The sequence below is a fragment of the Ranitomeya variabilis genome, chromosome 2, assembly GCF_051348905.1.
Source record: "Ranitomeya variabilis isolate aRanVar5 chromosome 2, aRanVar5.hap1, whole genome shotgun sequence".
Taxonomy (NCBI): Eukaryota; Metazoa; Chordata; class Amphibia; order Anura; family Dendrobatidae; genus Ranitomeya; species Ranitomeya variabilis.
In genome coordinates this window covers 126319353-126338838 of record NC_135233.1, presented here as the reverse complement: position 1 = coordinate 126338838, position 19486 = coordinate 126319353, and the positions used below count along the sequence as shown (strand labels likewise).

General features: G+C 42.7%; 1 protein-coding gene across 7 annotated transcripts in view; it reads left to right on the top strand.

The window, feature by feature from the left end:
• The window catches only part of ARHGEF33 (Rho guanine nucleotide exchange factor 33), a 192395-nt gene that overhangs the window by 28988 nt on the left and 143921 nt on the right, over positions 1-19486 (top strand). For 5 of the 7 annotated variants that reach the window (XM_077282981.1, XM_077282986.1, XM_077282983.1 and 2 more), the window contains exon 1: positions 16435-16552. The exons of 1 other annotated variant lie outside the window; for it this stretch is intronic. In XM_077282981.1, the coding sequence (XP_077139096.1) occupies positions 16483-16552 (70 nt within the window). In that variant the 5' untranslated portion in view covers positions 16435-16482. Of the gene's footprint in view, positions 1-16427; positions 16553-19486 lie in introns of those variants that run through there. One more of the 7 variants, XM_077282982.1, reaches the window with a different exon arrangement.

The following is a 19486-nucleotide window of genomic DNA, read 5'->3' as shown; positions in this document are numbered from 1 at the left end:
TCAATCTGGCTCCAACTTTCTCTGATTGCTGTTGCCAGATCAGCTTTGCAGGTTGGAGCCTTGTCATGGACCATTTTCTTCAACTTCCACCAAAGATTTTCAATTGGATTGAGATCCGGACTATTTACAGGCCATGACATTGACCTTATGTGTCTTTTTTCAAGGAACGTTTTCACAGTTTTTGCTCTATGGCAGGATGCATTATCATCTTGAAAAATGATTTCATCATCCCCAAACATCCTTTCAATTGATGGGATAAGAAAAGTGTCCAAAATATCAACATAAACTTGATTGATTACTTTATTGAAGATGTAATGACAGCCATCTCCCCAGTGCCTTTACCTGACATGCAGCCCCATATCATCAATGACTGTGGAAATTTGCATGTTCTCTTCAGGCAGTCATCTTTATAAATCTCATTGGAATGGCACCAAACAAAAGTTCCAGCATCGTCACCTTGCCCAATGCAGATTCGCGATTCATCATTGAATATGACTTTCATCCAGTTATCCACAGTCCACAATTGCTTTAACTTAGCCCATTGTAACCTTGTTTTTTTCTGTTTAGGCGTTAATGATGGCTTTCATTTAGCTTTTCTGTATGTAAATCCCATTTCCTTTAGGCGGTTTCTTACAGTTCGGTCACAGACGTTGACTCTAGTTTCCACACATTCGTTCCTCATTTGTTTTGTTGTGCATTTCCTGTTTTGGAGACATGTTGCTTTAAGTTTCTGGTCTTAACGCTTTGATGTCTTCCTTGGTCTACCAGTATGTTTGACTTTAACAACCTTCCCATGTTGTTTGTATTTGGTCCAGATTTTAGACACAGCTGACTGTGAACAACCAACATCTTTAGTAACATTGCGTGATGATTTACCCTCTTTTAACGTGTGAACAGTGCCTTATTCTGTATATACACTGTATATATACACTTATCCTGTCTTTTTGTCAGACAGGCTGCATTGCACTTTTGGATTGTCATTATTGTTTTTTTCATATTCCTTTGGCTAAATAAAAATAAATCTTGGAAAACCTGTTTAACTCCTTATACCTTTTAACGGCGGTAGTTAAGGGTACTTAAACCACAGCGAAAAAGTGTATAGCACCCCAAGAGTCAGATTTTCTCGGGGGTAGCCTAGACCCCAGAGAACATGATTCGGGTCCAACCCCGGTTTTGCGATCACGTGGATTGACTGTTTACCGGCGACCGCAAAAAAAAATAAGTCCGATGTGCCATTTAATTTCTCTCTCCTCTGATGTGATCGCACATCAGAGGAGACAGAAATAGGGTCCCCGATCCCCCCAATCTTACCAGTGTCTCTCGGTGCTCCTCGGCCCTCCTGCTTCCTCCGATGGGCGCCGCCATCTTGATCTGGGAAAAAATGGCGGGCGCATGTGTAGTGCGCCCGCCGAGATCTGCCGGCCGAATATTTTTCCTATTGATTCATTTTGGCCACTGTGATAAACCCTATCACAGTGATCAAAATAAAAAAAATAGTAAATAAACCCCCCCTTTCTCACCCCCTTAGGAAAAATAATAAAATAAAATATATTTATTTCGATTTCCTATTAGGGTTAGGGTTGGGGCTAAAGTTAGGGTTAGGGTTGGAGCTAAAATTAGGGTTAGGGTTGGGGCTAAAATTAGGGTTAGGGTTGGGGCTAAAATTAGGGTTAGGGTTAGAGTTGGGGCTAAAATTAGGGTTAGGGTTGGGGCTAAAATTAGGGTAAGGCTTCTTTTACATGGGGCCACAAAAACGGGCTGCAATGATTCCATGGAGCATCGTACGCCGTATGGCCGTGAAGGCCGTATTTATGGCTGTGAAAAAGTATCGCGCCTGCTCGATATTTTTCATGGCTTATGAACACGGCCCCCATTGTAATTCAATGGGGCCGCAAAAGCAAAGGAAGGTTGTTTTTGGACTTACGGTTTTGCGGACCGCCTTTTTTTTCCAATACTTTTGTCATAGTATTGCAAACTCGAAAAATGGCGCAAGTTTTTTGCTGTCCGTTATTGCGGCAGACTGTGAAAATCGCAGCAATACAGCCCGCAAAAAAGGCCCGCAATAACGGGCCACAAAAAACTCGGTAAGTGTAAAAGAAGCCTTAGGTTTGGGATTATGGTTAGGTTTGGAATTAGGGTTATGGTCAGGGATGGGAATAGGGTTAGGATTAGGGTTGGGATTAGGGTTAGGTTTGGGATTAGGGTTATGGTTAGGGTTGGGATTAGGGTTATGGGTGTGTTGGGGTTAGGCTTATGGTTAGGGTTGGGATTAGGGTTAGGGGTGTGTTGGGGTTAGGGTTGTGATTAGGGTTGGGGTTAGGGTTGGGTTAGGGTTGGGATTAGGGTTAGGTTTGGGATTAGGGTTAAGTTTGGGATTAGGGTTAGGTTTGGGATTAGGGTTATGGTTTGGGATTAGGGTTATGGTTAGGGTTGGGGTTAGGGTTGTGATTAGGGTTAGGGTTAGGTTTGGGATTAGGGTTATGGTTTGGGATTAGGGTTATGGTTAGGGTTTGGATTAGGGTTATGGGTGTGTTGGGATTAGGGTTAGGTTTGTGGTTAGGGTTATGGTTAGGGTTGGGATTAGGGTTAGGGGTGTGTTGGGGTTAGGGTTGTGATTAGGGTTAGGGTTGGGATTAGGATTAGGGGTGTGTTGGGGTTAGGGTTGTGATTAGGGTTGGGGTTAGGGTTGGGATTAGGGTTAGGTTTGGGATTAGGGTTAAGTTTGGGATTAGGGTTAGGTTTGGGATTAGGGTTATGGTTTGGGATTAGGGTTATGGTTAGGGATTGGATTAGGGTTAGGGGTGTGTTGGGGTTAGGGTTGTGATTAGGGTTAGGGTTGGGGTTAGGGTTGGGATTAGGGTTAGGTTTGGGATTAGGGTTAAGTTTGGGATTAGGGTTAGGTTTGGGATTAGGGTTATGGTTTGGGATTAGGGTTATGGTTAGGGTTTGGATTAGGGTTATGGGTGTGTTGAGATTAGGGTTAGGTTTGTGGTTAGGGTTATGGTTAGGGTTGGGATTAGGGTTAGGGGTGTGTTGGGGTTAGGGTTGTGATTAGGGTTAGGGTTGGGATTAGGATTAGGGGTGTGTTGGGGTTAGGGTTATGATTAGAGTAATAGTTAGGGTTGGGATTAGTGTTAGGGGTGTGTTGCGGTTAAGGTTGTGATTAGGATTATGGTTAGGGTTGGGATTAGGGTTATGGGTGTGTTAGGGTTAGTGTTGGAGTTACAATTGGGTGTTTCCACTGTTTAGGTACATCAGGGGGTCTCCAAACACGACATGGCTCCACCATTGATTCCAGCCAATTTTGCGTTGAAAAAAATCAAATGGTGCTCCCTCTCTTCTGAGCTCTGCCGGGCACCCAAACAGTGGTTTACCCCACATATGGGGCTTCAGCGTACTTAGGACAAATTGGACAACAACTTTCATGGTCCAATTTCTCCTGTTACCCTTGTAAAAATAAAAATTTGGGGGTGAAAAGATAATTTTTGTGGAATAAAAATGATTTTTTATTTTCACGGCTCTGTTATAAACTTCTGTGAAGCACTTGGGGGTTCAAAGTGCACAACACACATCTAGATAAGTTCCTTAAGGGGTCTAGGTTCCAAAATAGTGTAACCTGTGGGGGGTTTCCACTGTTTAGGCACATCGGGGCTCTCCAAACGCAACATGGCGTCCGATCTCAATTCCAGCCAATTCTGCATTGAAAAAGTCAAATGGCTCTCCTTCCCTTCCGAGCTCTGCCGTGCGCCCAAACACTAGTTTACCCCCACATATGGGGTGTCGGCGTAATCAGGACAAATTGCACAACAACTTTTGGGGTCTAATTTCTCCTGTTACCCTTGTGAAAATAAAATTAGGGGGCGAAAAGATCATTTTTTTGGAAAAAATTTAATTTTTTATTTTAACGGCTCTACGTTATAAACTTCTGTGAAGCACTTGGGGGTTAAAAGTGCAAACCACACATCTAGATAAGTTCCTTAAGGGGTCTAGTTTCCAAAACGGTGTCACTTGTGGGCGGTTTCCACTGTTTAGGCACATCAGGGGCTCTCCAAACACAACATGGCGTCCAATCTCAATTCCAGCCAACTCTGCGTTGAAAAAGTCAAGCGGCACTCCTCTTCCAAGCTCTGCCGCGCTCCCAAACAGTAGTTTTCCCCCACATATGGAGTATCGTGTACTCAGAACAAATTGCACAACATCGTTGGTGGTATAATTTCTCCTAAAAACATTGTGAAAATAAAAATTTGGGGGCGAAAAGATCATTTTTGTGGAAATAGTACGATTCTTATTTTCACGTCTCTATGTTATAAACTTCTGTGAAGCACTTGGGGGTTCAAAGTGCTCACCACACAACTAGATAAGTTCCTTAAGGGGGTCTAGTTTCCAAAATGGTGTCACTTGTGGGGAGTTTCCACTGGTTAGGCGCATCAAGGTCTCTCTAAACATAACATGGCGTCCGATTTCAATTCCAGCCAATTCTGCATTGGAAAAGTCAAACGGCACTCCTTCTCTTCCAAGCTCTGCCGTGCGCCCAAACAGTGGTTTACTCCCACATATGGGGTATCGGCGTATTCAGGAGAAATTGCACAACAAATTTTGTGATCCATTTTCTCTTTTTACACTTGTGAAAATAAAAAAAAATGGTTCTGAAGTAAAATGTTTCTAAAAAAGTTAAATGTTAATTTTTTCCTTCCACATTGCTTCACTTCCTGTAACCCCTCCCACACCACTGATTGGCAGCTTCCTGTGTACATTGTCAGCATGGTGCCAATCAGTAGAGGGGGTGGGGTTACACAGATTGACCTGATTGCCATGCACATGAGACATAGTCCTGTAGTGATAATCTCCTGTTGATAAAATACTGATTGTTTTCAAACTACAACACAGCCTAATAAGTGACAGATCCCTGGAATCTGGCTCTCTGCTGCTCATAATGCTGCTCTCAGATTACGGTAACTAGCAAAAATCTGCTGACAGATTCTCTTTAACATTTAGAATGAAAGCTATGCTGATTTGCTGTAAACTACATCCGTTCAGGTTTATAAGTAAAGTTAGTGCTGGACCATATCCAGGTCTAGGTCCATCATCTATGCCAGTAATCTATTGCTGCTGGATTAAGCCCTGACAACCAGATACTACTTGATGGCATCCATAGCTCTTATTTTGATTAGCTGGCTTGGCACATCATCAAATATATGCCTCACTGTAAAGATGATGTTACGTTAGGCCAGCTAATCAAAAGGAGAGCCGCAGATGCCATCAGGTAAGAGGCGGTTTTCAGGGCTCCCGTCCCATGGTCATAATTTACTTGATGTGACTGATACACTGGATTCTGCGAATCAATGCACTCCAGCTCTTATTAGAAGAACATTTCAGCTTTTGATAGATTTCCCTTTTTCTGCACAGCTTTTTTATTAGTGATGTGCGAAGGTGAAGTCATTATCCGAGCATGCTTAGATGCTAACAGAGTGTCTTCGTCATGCTCAAAAAATATGTTTTAGTCCCTGCGGCTGCATGTCTCGCCGCTGTTCGACAGCCACAACACATGCAGGGACTATCGAACAACCACAAGACTTGCAGCCGCGGGGACTCGAACATATTATTCGAGCACGCCTGAGTCCCTTGCTTAGCACACGAGCTTGGATAACACCTTATCCAGACACTTTTGGTCATCACTACTTTCTATGCATCACTTCATAAAAGTATCCGATGTGTTACAGGAAGAATTATGGCTGACCGATGAAGTTTGATAGCATCAGCTCAACAACCACATGAAGACTGTACTGATCAGAGCCTATACACCCACACAGATTGTAACCTGCGACATCAAGGATCACCATGTTACAATTACTATTAATAAATGTATATGCTCTTTCCCCATCTAGCTCTGCTTAGTCCAACTGTGACTAGATGTCAATAATGTGTAGTCTGTTTCTTTCCTCATTATTAAAGTAGAGGGTCTCATTAAGAACAATATCCATTATTATGGCTGCAACGAAGACGGCTTATTTAATAAATTCCCGGCAATTTATAGATCCTGTATTGATTTTTCTTTTCCCTTTTAATGAAAGGCTTGAGGTACCTCTTGTCACACAAAATGGTTTCAGTGACTAGAAACGCACACTAGACGTCATTGGGGTCTTCTTCCGTCAGATGTACTTTAATAGGCAACCTGAGATATGTCACCATTCATCCATCTCTTGTTATAGAGCAGCGCAGGCGATAGTAGAGGGGTATGAGAAATGTACGAAAAGGAAAAAGCTCGGGAATTAGATTTCCTTCTAGCACCTGAAAACCACAGAATTAATAATTGGTAATAAGCACCTGGGAACATGAGGAAATCTATTCTGTGTGATATAATACACAATGTATAATATATAATAAGATATACATTATATGAGCAATTGCATCCAAAAATAATCTTAAGTTGTAAAAAAAATACCCATATTATTTCTTTTAATGAGGTGATGATTTCAATCATCTTGAAATCCAGCATATTTCTCTCAAATCCAAGTATGGCATCTCTCTAGTAAAATTCACATTGTCATGACAGTTCTGTACAAGCTTTATGTAATCATAATATGGAGCCTATAGAAGTGTATGAGGCGATAATAGATACCTGTATGCGATCATTTGGGCCCACTTACATTAGCGTATAGAAATAGCGCCAATGTTGCTCCTGAGAAGTTGAGCAAGTGGAATCTGTATGGTTCAACTTATGTCAAGCGAGTGTGTGATTTTTTTCTCACCAAGCATCCGTCTGACATCCGTATGCAATGCGTTTTAACATCATCTTTTACATACTGTAATCTCTATGTAATTTAAAGCTAGTTTCCAAACCAATAAAGCACTTATATACAGCTATAGATGGATCTATAGAATAGATTGAATAGATAGGTATATAGAATAAATAGGATACATGTCTTGTAGATATTTAATGTCACAAGCCCCTACATAGAATTTCATGTGGCACTAAAGGGTATTTTTTAGGCTTATTTAACCTACAGTGGGGCAAAAAAATATTTAGTCAGCCACCACCAGGTGCCATTACTACAGGTAATGAGTGGAGGACAGAGGAACCTCTTAAAGAATAAGTTACAGGTCTGTGAGAGACTTATTTTCCAGCATAATTTGCAAAATAAAACTTGCCATTTCAGACAAGGTGATTTTCTGGATTTGTTTTCTCATTTTGATTCTCATAGTGGTGGTCTACCTATGATGTCAATTACAGGCCTCTCTCATCTTTTTAAGTGTGAGAACTTGCACAATTGGTCACTGCCTAAATACTTTTTCTTCCCCACTGTATTAAATAAATAAATTATAATTAAAGAAATGACATGGGGTTCCAATTATTTGTGAAAACCAGCCAAGTTAAAGCAGACAACTGGGGGCTTATATTACAAGGCTGGGACGGTCAATGGTTATTTGGCCCTTCCCGGCCTAAAAATACTAGTCCCCAGCCTCCCCAGAATGGGAACATCACATTGTATGCGGCAATTTTGTTCCCGATCGCCCTAGTGCGGTGGCAACTGGAGTAATGGTTTATGGGGTTGATGTGAGCTGTGTAATGTCAGCTGGCATAAGCCACTGGGGTTGACAATGGAGGGGCGTCTATCAGACACCCCCATTACTAACCCACTAAGTTAAAAGAAAAAGAAACACATACAAATATTTTATTTTAAATAACAAACCTGACTCTAACCCTGTTTGACCAATTTATTTAAAAAAAAACAAAAACCATGAGGATTCAAAGTTGTCCTGGAAATCTGAAGTAGTCTAAAAAGACATAAAAAGAGAGAATTAAATAAATAAAAACATGAAACAGTCCCTCATTCACCAGTTTATTAATTAAAAAAAAATCCTTGCAGGTCCTGCTTTATCCATGGCGTTTCCACCATGTCTACCGATTCAGTACTGCAACCTATGGAGAGTAATTTTGAGAACAACGCTTCATAGCTAACACCCGGTCATGTCTCTTGAGTGATGCCGTCAGTAACGTTATCTATTCTATATATCTATCTGTTATATTCTGACGGTTCTAGCTGTGAATTTACTGTACTTGGCTGATGAAATGTCGGGTTTCCTTTGAGATGTACGATCACGCACAAAGGTGAAGCATGAATGCAGTTTATTGTCAACGTGTTTCAAGGTTTCCAAACCTCTTCATCAGGACCAAAACACAATGATAGAATACAACCCAAAAAGTGCGGGAATATACAGACAATATGTTAAAAAAAGGGCATCCAGTAACGAACCTTTACCGTCATATGATATCACGTTATTGTAACATATGATGTGATATCATGTGACTGCAAAGATTCGTTACTGCACGTCCTTTTTCAAACATAATGCCCATATATTTCTTTACTTTTCTTTGAACCTTGGGCAGCGTGGACTGTGAACCACCATATTCCTCATTCTTTGCAACATATCTTCTTGGTGGTCCTGCTGAACCCATTATATGCTTCTATAGGAGTTGTGACTGTCACAACCCTATCAGGTGATCATACCTATAATATCTTACACCACTTGGTTATCTCTCCAGTTTTACCATTTTATTTAGAGGGATATAGTATGATCTTCATAGACTTCTATGCGTGGCAGAGGTGCAAGACATGGCCCTGTTCAGATAGGCGTGGACATGTCATAAATTCCTGAGTTGTGACAACCTTTTTAACATTGTACGGAACCCTAGAAAATCATTTTGATTGTCACTCCAGTATATTCTGAGCTGAACTAGGACTGAAATTCAGCCTTGGTGTTTGAAAGCACAGAGACCTATGCAGCCCCCCTCACAACCCTTCTCCCTAAAGGGGGTCTCTATCTCAAACCTGTCTGTTGGAGAAAATCAATATTTACTGCAAGATTTACAGTTTACTTTCTCCTCTACAGGAGCCATTGTATGGACAGAACAGCTGGTCAGTTGATGTGGAAAGCTGCACTAAAAATGTAAAATGGCCAACCCCTTTAACTGAACGATTGTACTATGACTGTTATTATCACCATGAATCAGTAGATATCTGTGATTTGCTGATTGTAGTTATTCATTATATACTCACCTTCCGCCGCCTTTCCGATGACCGGTTCATGCAAGCGGCAGGTTCCGGTGCTAAGGTTGGTGTGCGACAAGGACCTACCATGACGTCACGGTCATGTGACCGCGACGTCATCACAGGTCCTGCGCGAGAAGGACCTGCCATGATGTCACAGTCATGTGACCGCGACGTCATCGCAGGCCCTGCGCGCCTGCGCGAGAAGGACCTGCCATGACGTCACGGTCATGTGACCGCGATGTCATCACACCCTCGGACCGGAAGCTGCTGCCTGAACCGAACACAGGTGACAGAACTACAAGGGGCCCCTCGGAAGGTGAGTATATGTTTATTTTATATTTTTTAACCTGTGACATACGTGGCTGGGCAATATACTACGTGGCTGGGCAATATACTACGTGGCTCTGTGCTGTATACTACGTCGCTGTGCAATATACTACGTGGCTCTGTGCTGTATACTACATCACTGGGCAATATACTACGTGGCTCTGTGCTGTATACTACGTCACTGGGCAATATACTACGTCACTGGGCAATATACTACGTCGCTGGGCAATATACTACGTGGCTGGGCAATATACTACGTGGCTGGGCAATATACTACGTCACTGGGCAATATACTACGTAACTGGGCAATATACTACGTGGCTGTGCAATATACTACGTAACTGGGCAATATACTACGTCACTTGGCAATATACTACGTCACTGGGCAATATTCTACGTAACTGGGCAATATACTACGTCACTGGGCAATATACTACGTGGCTGGGCAATATACTACGTGGACATGCATATTCTAGAATACCCGATGCGTTAGAATCGGGCCACCATCTAGTATGTTATAAACAGAAGGAAGATACAAAGCGTGGTCAGGTAACGTTCCGAGGTCAGAATACTAGGAGGATAATGGATCAGAGCAGAAGAGGTTAAACAGTTGCATGGTCAGAAAGAAGTCCAAAGTTAGGCAGCGAATGATCATGCATACAGAACTCAAGGCACAGGGAGCACAAACCTACTAGATGAATGTAGGTCTTGCAGAGGTCTAGGAGAAGCAGCTCAGTTAAGTAGCATGGCCATCACCCAGGATAGTGAACACTTGGAGACAGCTGACGCCTCCCAGTCACAGATTGGATAGTCGAGCTCAATCAACACACTGACAGCTTAGCATGCCCCTGTACAAGATTGGTTGGCCAAGCTGTCAATCAAAGTACTGACAGCTTCAGCATGCCCCTGTACCAGAGCTGTCAGTAACTGCATCCCAGACACACTGAGGGGTGGAACCGTGACAGTACCCCCTCTTCTAGGGGGGCCACCGGACCCCCAGGCTTCCCAGGAAATTTTAGAAACAAGTCCTGACTAACCGATCGGCCTTCACATCTCAAGCAGGGACCCAGGATCTCTTTTCTGGTTCATATGCCCTCCAGTGGATCAGGGATTTGAGGGAATTATGGACACTCCAAGAATCCACCACCATCTGAACCTCATACTCCAGGCCACCGTCTACTGAAAACGGAGGAGGCGAGGATGAGGGAGACAATGCAGATGGGATATGCTCCTTTAATAAGGATTTATGGAATACGTTAGGGATGCAAAGGGATGGAGGAAGCTTTAATCTAAATGCCACAGGATTGACCACCTCTAGAATCTCATATGGACTAATAAACTTTGGACCCAACTCGCTGACAGCACTTTAAGTTTAATGTTTCTAGACGACAACCAAACCGTAATCAACATAAAACTTAGCACTCAACTTAGGATGCTTGGAACAGAAGAATTTATTTTGCAGTATACTCAAAACGTTTCGGTTCAACATGAACCTTCTTCAGTTACGTATACGGAATACATGTGATGAATGGGGCCGGAAGTCAGTGGGCCACACAAATTCTATGCTGGGGGACCACAGCCGAGGTATGCAGAGAGAAGTGCTTTAGGAGAGCGAGGTGTAGGCGTGCATGCCGCCAGACGCGGAGTCCACCGCTAGTCTCGAGACTAGCGGTAGACTCCGCGTCTGGCGGCATGCACGCCTACACCTCGCTCTCCTAAAGCACTTCTCTCTGCATACCTCGGCTGTGGTCCCCCAGCATAGAATTTGTGTGGCCCACTGACTTCCGGCCCCATTCATCACATGTATTCCGTATACGTAACTGAAGAAGGTTCATGTTGAACCGAAACGTTTTGAGTATACTGCAAAATAAATTCTTCTGTTCCAAGCATCCTAAGTTGAGTGCTAAGTTTTATGTTGATTAAGTATATGGCGTGGGAGCCTAACTATAGCACCACTTCGTAGCTGTGCTCACGGTGTTGTTTCACAGACAACCAAACCGTATCCCCAATCTTAAAAACAGCACTCACCGAACGTCTTGTATCAGCTTTTCATTTTTGGTGAATTTGAGAAGTCCCAATATTCTTCTACCTCTTAAACCTCCCTCCAGACATCCCCAAGTCTCTTTACAGCGACCTCCACCCCAGGGCATTCAGAACTAATCCTAGAAAATTCACCAAAATGGGGATTAAAACCATAATTACAGAATAACGGTGAGGTTCCGGTTGATTTACTTGACTATTAAAAGCAAACTGAGCGAGAGGTAAAAACAATGACCAGTCCTCCTGCTGAGCTGCCACAAAGCACCTTAATATTTGTTCCAAAGATTGATTTGTCCTCTCAGTCTGACCATTGTTTTCAGGGTGATAGGCAGATGAAAATGACAAGTCAATCCCTAACTTACTGCAAACACTCTCCAAAATTTAGAAACAAATTGTACTCCACTATCAGACACAATGTTCAGAGGAAACCCATGTAACCTTACAATATGAGAAATAAACAACCTGGAGAGTGTCTCTGCATTAGGTAAACCTGACAAAGGAAAAAAGTGAGTTTTTTTGCTGGATCACTGAGTTCATGGTCTTTCTGGAATTTGCAATGAAGCCAATTTCCCAGACAGCCGGCTATGACTGACTTTGGCGAGAGCGCAGACTTCACCAGCAGATACAAAATCTTTAGTATCATTATGCATGGACGGCCACTAAAAAAGGCCAGTAAAGGCTTTATGTGTAACAGTAACCCCAGGATGACCACTTAAAACGAAATCATGAAATTCCTGTAGCACCCGCAATCTTAGGTACACAGGCACAAATAATTTGGACCCTTGGGAAGCGGATCCCCAATCCCGAGGTTACCATAGACATCACAATAACCTAAGGAATAATGGAGGATGAGGTTCTGGAGGAGAAATGGAATCTAGACTACGAGATGATGCATCAGCTTTCACATTCTTAGACCCTGGACTGAATGTAATAGAAAAAATAAAAAGAGAGAAAAAAAAGGACCATCTCGCCTATCTAGGAGTTAACCTTTTAGCCAATTCAATGCAAGCAAAATTTTTGTGATCAATGATCACTGTAACTGAATGAACCGCCCCCTCCAAAAAATGCCTCCATTCCTCAAAGGCCAAATGACAGCAAGTAACTCCCAATTGCCAACATCATAATTTCTCTCCGCCTGTGAAAATCTTTTAGAAAAAAAGCACATGGATGCAGGTCAGTCAGAGTTTTGGGCACCTGTGATAAGACTGCCCCGCTCCGATCTCCAAAGCATCCACCTCCACAATGAATGGTTCTTGGAGATCAGGTTAGATCAGAATTGGTGCAAACATTAAACACTCTTTTAATCTTTCAAAAGCCCTGATAGCACCCAGAGACCAAACCTTGAGATTCGCCCCCTTACGCTTAAGGTCAGTAAGTGGTTTAGCAATCTGCGAAAACCCCTTGATAAATTTTCTATAATAGTTGGCGAATCCCAAAAAACACTGCAAGGCCTTAAGATCACGAGGTTGAACAAAATCAATTATGGCCTGCACCTTCCCAGGGTCCATCTTAAACACTTCTGCTGACAAGATAAACCCCAAGAAAGAGATCTCCTTAACCGAAAAAACACATTTCTCTAATTTAGCAAACAAAGCGTTCTCCCTCAGTCTCTGTAACACAACACAGACATGTTCCTGGTGAGTGTCAAAATCTGTTGAGAAAATTAGAATGTCATCAAGGTAAATCACAACATATCTTCCAATGCAATCAGAGAAAATATCATTTATCACATTTTGAAACACAGCAGGTGCATTAGATAATCCAAAAGGCATGACAAGGTTTTCAAAAAGACCCTCAGATGTTAAAAATGCTGTTTTCCACTCATCACCCTTCCGGATGCCTATCAAATTGTAAGCCACTCTAAGATCAAGTTTAGAAAACACCTAGGCCCCCAGAAGCTGGTTATATATGTCAGGGATGAGTGGAAGTCGGTAAGTATTTTTAACCATGATCTTGTTCTCGGAAATCAAGGACGGAGACCCTCATTTTTCTTTTTAACAGAAATATAGGGGAGGAGTAAGGACAGATATGACCCTTCCGCAAACATTTGTTAATATTTTCTTTCATGGCTGTCTGTTCAGGCCCCGACAAATTGCAAAGGCGATCTTTTGGCAATTTGGCTCAAGGAATAATATCAATAGCACAATCATAGGGATGATGGGGAGGTAATATCTCCGCCTCTTTTTCCGAGAACACATCTCAGAAGTCCTTCAGGTACCCCAGAAGAACCTTCAGACTAGCAGAGCATATTTGTATGTTTTCTAGACTTTTTTTGTAATACTTGGGGCTCCATTTCACAATCTCCTTCTGACACTAATCAATAACATGATTGTAAATCTGCAACCATGGAAACCCCAGTACCAATCAAGCAGGTAAATTATCCAACACAAAAGAGGAGATGGATACACAGTGGAGAGCTCCCACTTGGAGAGTGAAATCAACCGTTGCCCTCTTGACCAAATTGTGAGCTAATGGTGTCTTGTCAAGGGTGATAACTTGAACGGGTCTTTCTAAACTAACATCTCTAACCCTAACTTCAGAACCAGTCCCGAGTCAACAAAGTTAGTAGCAGACCCACAGTCAATGAACGACAATGTTGATAACACTTGGTTCTCAAAGGATAACATCGTATTATCAGTACTTTATTGGAGGAACAAAAAGGTACTTGGTAGTCTGGGTGACCTCCTCGGCCATCACCCAAACTCAGACATTCTCCCGATGGTTTGACAGCTTGAGGACGAGTTGGGCAATTCTTAAGAAAATGTCCAGAGAGACCACAGAGTCTGAGATCTTGTCTCTGTCTTCTCTCTGCAGCACGAAGACTGGCAATTTTAATCTCGGGTAAATGGACCTGGTCCGGAGAAGTATAACAAGGAGCCTGCTGTTCACCACGTCTCTCACAGATTCTGCGGTCCATTTGTATGGCCTGAGTCATGGCCTCCATCAGAGAACAAGGGGCGTGATGGAGGACCAGATCATCTTTGAGGGTCTCCGAAAGGCCTTTTTGGAGCTAGCACCTGAGTCAGCATCGTTCCATAGAACTTTGTGGACCACTGCCGAAACTCGGTAAAGTAGTCCTGAGCTTTGTGACCGGGGGGAACCTGTGCCAGGTTCATGATCTTAGCCTCAGCTACCTAGATTCTGTCTGGTTCATCATATATCAGACCTAAACTGTCAAAAAAGGTGTCAACAGAAAACCGTTCTGGGGCTTGTGGGAACAAAGAAAATGCCTAGGTCTGAGGACCCCCTCGCAGTAGGAACATAATTATTCCCATCTGTTGGAATTCCTCCCCTGACGACCGGGGGTGCAGGGTAAAAAATAACTTACAGCTCTCCCTGAATACCCTAAACTGGTCTTTCTCTCCAAAAAATTTATCGGGGAGGTATATCACAGGTTCGGGACGGACCAACTGTTCATCAGCGGGTACTGAAGTCACATCCACTGACGGCATTGGGGGTTTATGGGGGGTCTTAATTAATTTGTTTATGTGACACTGCAACTGATATTGAGATGACTCCAGACTCTGGCAATCCTTAGCCAGATTCTGAGCCGCTTGCGTCAAATTCACCTGGTCACAAAGTGCGTGAACAGTATCCATACTGGCGAAAAAGAAAATGAATCTAATAGACGTAATGTGACTTTAGTCACATTTCACGACCAAGCCGTGAGTCAGAATGGTCAAGGAGTCCAAGGTCAGAAGCCAGGAGAGTTTGTCATAAACAGAAGGAAGAGACAAAAGTGTAGTCAGGTAACGTTCTGAGGTCAGACTACCAGGAGGATAACGGATCACATAAGAGGTTAAAAAGTCACATGGTCAGAACGAAGTCCAAGGTCAGGCAGCAAATGATCATGCATACAGAATTCAAGGCACAGGGAGCACAAACCTACTTCATGAATGTATGTCTGGCAGAGGTCTGGGAGAAGCAGTTTGGTTAAGTAGCCTGGCAATCACCCAGGATAGTGAACACTTGGAGACAGCCGACGCCTTCCAGTCACTGATTGGATAGTCGAGCTGTCAATCAACATACTGACAGCTCAGCACACTCCTCTACCAGATTGAATGGCCAAGCTGTCAATCAAAGTACTGACAGCTTCAGCACGCTCCTGTACCGGATTGGATTGTCAAGCTGTCAGTAACTGCATCCCAGACACACTGAGGGGTGGAGCGGTGGCAATTCATTTTGCCTTTTTTTTTCTATTCAGCCCACACTGCCATGACCACACCCTCCATTGGCATCTTGAAGATACCCATAAAGGTAAAATTGTTTTGGGCTGATGTGAACCACTGCTGGACTGGCCCATCTGCTATTTGCCAGACGGCCAAGTCCAGCCCTGAGTAAATTCCATTAGTTTGACATTGAAACAGCTTTATAAGTTTTTATGATCAAATAACCTACAAATAGTCCTGTACCAAATGTACAAATTCTATATCGAGACATATGTCAGAAATAATCCGGATGTCCTATAGTTGTTCATATGTGATAAGAAATTAAGCCAAATTAATAGCTCTCAGCGTTCTATGGGAACATACGCATACAGTATGTGTGTGGATGCTCTGCAGGTCAGTGCATTGAAGTAATTGCTGAGGGCAAAGGTGTGGTGCAGTGCAGCAATAAACAAGCAGGAGGTAAGGAGCTTCAATTATCAGGGTAAGTCTCCTGTTTAGCATGTCTCAATGTTTTTCCAATCAATATACGGCCTATAATACTTCACGTTGATTAGATTCATATGAGACTATAGGGTACGCATCGGTGTGTGTATATATGGATAATTCCTTCTTGGACAGAGGGCATCATAGCATAATCAGCCATAAAGTGTTAATGTCATTAACTTTCACAGGACTGCTTACTTTAGGGACTGAAAGTCAGAGCAGCCTTGTTCAGAGCCTGTGTTCTGCGTAAAGTGAGCACACTGCTTTGATTGCTGAGTCTGAAGGTTATGTAACAAGAAGAAAAGAGTACATTAGTTCCTCTCGCCTCTAAAACCAATGACTAGCTAGTGACAGTTCTAGCCCAGGAGCATTGAGCTGAAGGAGGGCTGCAGTTCCTCCACTCTTCTCACATGCACCTCCAGCTGAGACAGAGCTGTCCTCACAGGCGCACCTTAGACCACACTGAAGTGACCTGTGCTGGTGAGTTGACCCTTCATCACTATGCTATTACGACTCCATTTATTCCATGTTCATTCACATCATCACTGGCTTATTGTATTTTTTTTTTTTACTGGATAAGTATGTTGGGTTTTGTAAGAAGATTGCGTTACATTATCGTATATGTGTATATACATGTATATATATATATATATATATATATAGATTATATATAACTAAATGTAAATATATACAAATATCTATCTATCTATCTATCTATCTATCTATCTATCTATCTATCTATCTATCTATCTATCTATCTATCTAGTGCATTTTATATTTATAGCTACCCGGTCATGGATAATGGTTGTTACAGAATGTTCTTTGGATAAATACCACTGCACAGCTGGGTTAGTTTTTGCACTCATGCCAAACTACCCAGGATCTTCTCTGAACTGCATGCATTGTCTCCTCGCCTGTCTGCTTTCTTCCTTTGGGAGAGGTTAATAGCGGCATTTGGAAAGAGGAGATGATACAATTAACCCTAATGCTGTTTGCACATTTCTATCTATTACAATGACGTCTCTGTCGCGTTTTGAATCAGATCTTTACAATATTATCTTGTCCTTATAATGAATGTTTCCTCCTATCCAGTTGTGACTACAGAACAGTGTAGGTTTATGTATAATTTGCGAACAATATTAAGTGACCTATATTTCCTATAATCAGTAAAAGTAAAACTTCACGACTAGTAAAGTAATCCGAATTACCAATGAAACTCGAAATGCGCGACATTACTATACATAGGGTCCCAGTACTTAAACCAAGTACTAAGTCTCAGTGGGTACAACCTTTTTAGTATTGTTATTAGGTTATGGTTGTTTATTTGGAATGTTAATAGCAATATTAATTCTGGAGAATATTGTAGAACGTTTATTAGAAAAAATGAGTAAAAATCTATTTTGTGGGATCTCAATACTAAACATATCAGAGCGGGACAGACCCGTTGAAACTGATTTAAGTGCTACTGAGTCAATTGTTAACCCTTCATTGTTAAGTTTGGTTTGATAGCTAACTGGCACTTACGCTATGACTTTTTGGTGTTTTGATATCATCAGGTTGTGTTCGGCGGCGCAACGGAATTTGCATTTTGGTTATGGTGGGCGGGGGAGCTGAAGGAACGCAGAGTTTGTATCGTTAGGCTGTGAAACAGCGTTCCCAGATCTCAAATTGAGAGGGAGAGTTGATTTTGATATTCTTAAGGTACCGTCACACTAAACGATATCGCTAGCGATCCGTGACGTTGCAGCGTCCTGGATAGCGATATCGTTGTGTTTGACACGCAGCAGCGATCAGGATCCTGCTGTGATATCGCTGGTCGTTGATTAAAGTTCTGAACTTTATTTGGTCGTCAGATCGCCGTGTATCGTTGTGTTTGACAGCAAAAGCAACGATACCAGCGATGTTTTACAATGGTAACCAGGGTAAATATCGGGTTACTAAGCGCAGGGCCGCGCTTAGTAACCCGATGTTTACCCTGGTTACCATTGTAAAATGTAAAAAAACAAACAGTACATACTCACCCTCTGATGTCTGTCACACGTCCCTCGCCGTCCGCTTCCTGCACTGACTGAGCGCCGGCCGTAAAGTGAAAGCAGAGCACAGCGGTGACGTCACCGCTCTGCTGTTAGGGCCGGCACACAGTGCAGGAAGCGGACGCCGGGGGACGCGAAGGTGAGTATGTAGTGTTTGTTTTTTTACATTTTACACTGGTAACCAGGGTAAACATCGGGTTACTAAGCGCGGCCCTGCGCTTAGCAACCCGATGTTTACCCTGGTTACCCAGGGACCTCGGCATCGTTGGTCGCTGGAGAGCGGTCTGTGTGACAGCTCTCCAGCGACCAAACAGCGACGCTGCAGCAATCGGCATCGTTGTCTGTATCGCTGCAGCGTCGCTTAGTGTGACGGTACTTAAGAGTGGAGAGGAGTTGGTTGGGCTTAAGAGAGGGGAGAGATAGAGAGTTATTTCAGTTGGGAATTGGGGATGGGGGGGAAGGAGGGGGGGGGTTGGGGCTGAGACCTTAGGGAGCTTGAACTCATTCATTGTTTCTATAAGTTACAATGGGCTGGTAGGTTAAAATCCTAAGTTGGAAAATTAGGGGCCTTGCAAATGCTACTAAACGAACAGCCATTTTCCAATATGTACTGAAACAGAGGCCTTCAGTGATATGTCTGCAGGAAACTCACCTAGTGAAGGAAAAGGTTGCTATTCTACAGAAGAGATGGGTGAGAAAGGCGTATCACTCAACGTTCTCAAATTATGCCAGAGGTGTGTCCATTTTGATACACGTTAGTGTTCCGTTTGAAGAGATTGAGGTAACCACTGATAAAGACGGCCAATTTGTGTTTTTAGTATGCAAGATATTTAATAGGTTAATTTGTATTGTGTCAATTTATATTCCACCACCATATTCCAAGAAAAAGATACAGGAGATTCTGGAAATTACGGGTAGGTGGGATGGGGTGCCCCTTCTTATAGTGGGTGATGTGAACAATATATCTAATGATCACTGGGACAAGGGTAGACATGCGGAGTTGAGAAGTGAAGGGAACACTACTCCCTTTGGAAATTATCTAAGAGAAATAGGATGGATAGATTTGTGGCGGGTGCGAAATCCTAGGACATATGCCTACTCATGTTATTCGACAACATATGGATCTTTATCTCGCATTGATGTGGCTTTGGGAAACGGGGGGGGGGTGGATAATCTAATACATGAGGTGGAGTATAGGCCTAGAGTAGTGTTGAGCATTCCGATACCGCAAGTATCGGGTATCGGCCGATACTTGCGGGTATCGGAATTCCGATACCGAGATCCGATACTTTTGTGGTATCGGGTATCGGTATCGAAACAACATTAATGTGTAAAATAAAGAATTAAAATAAAAAATATTGCTATACTCACCTCTCCGACG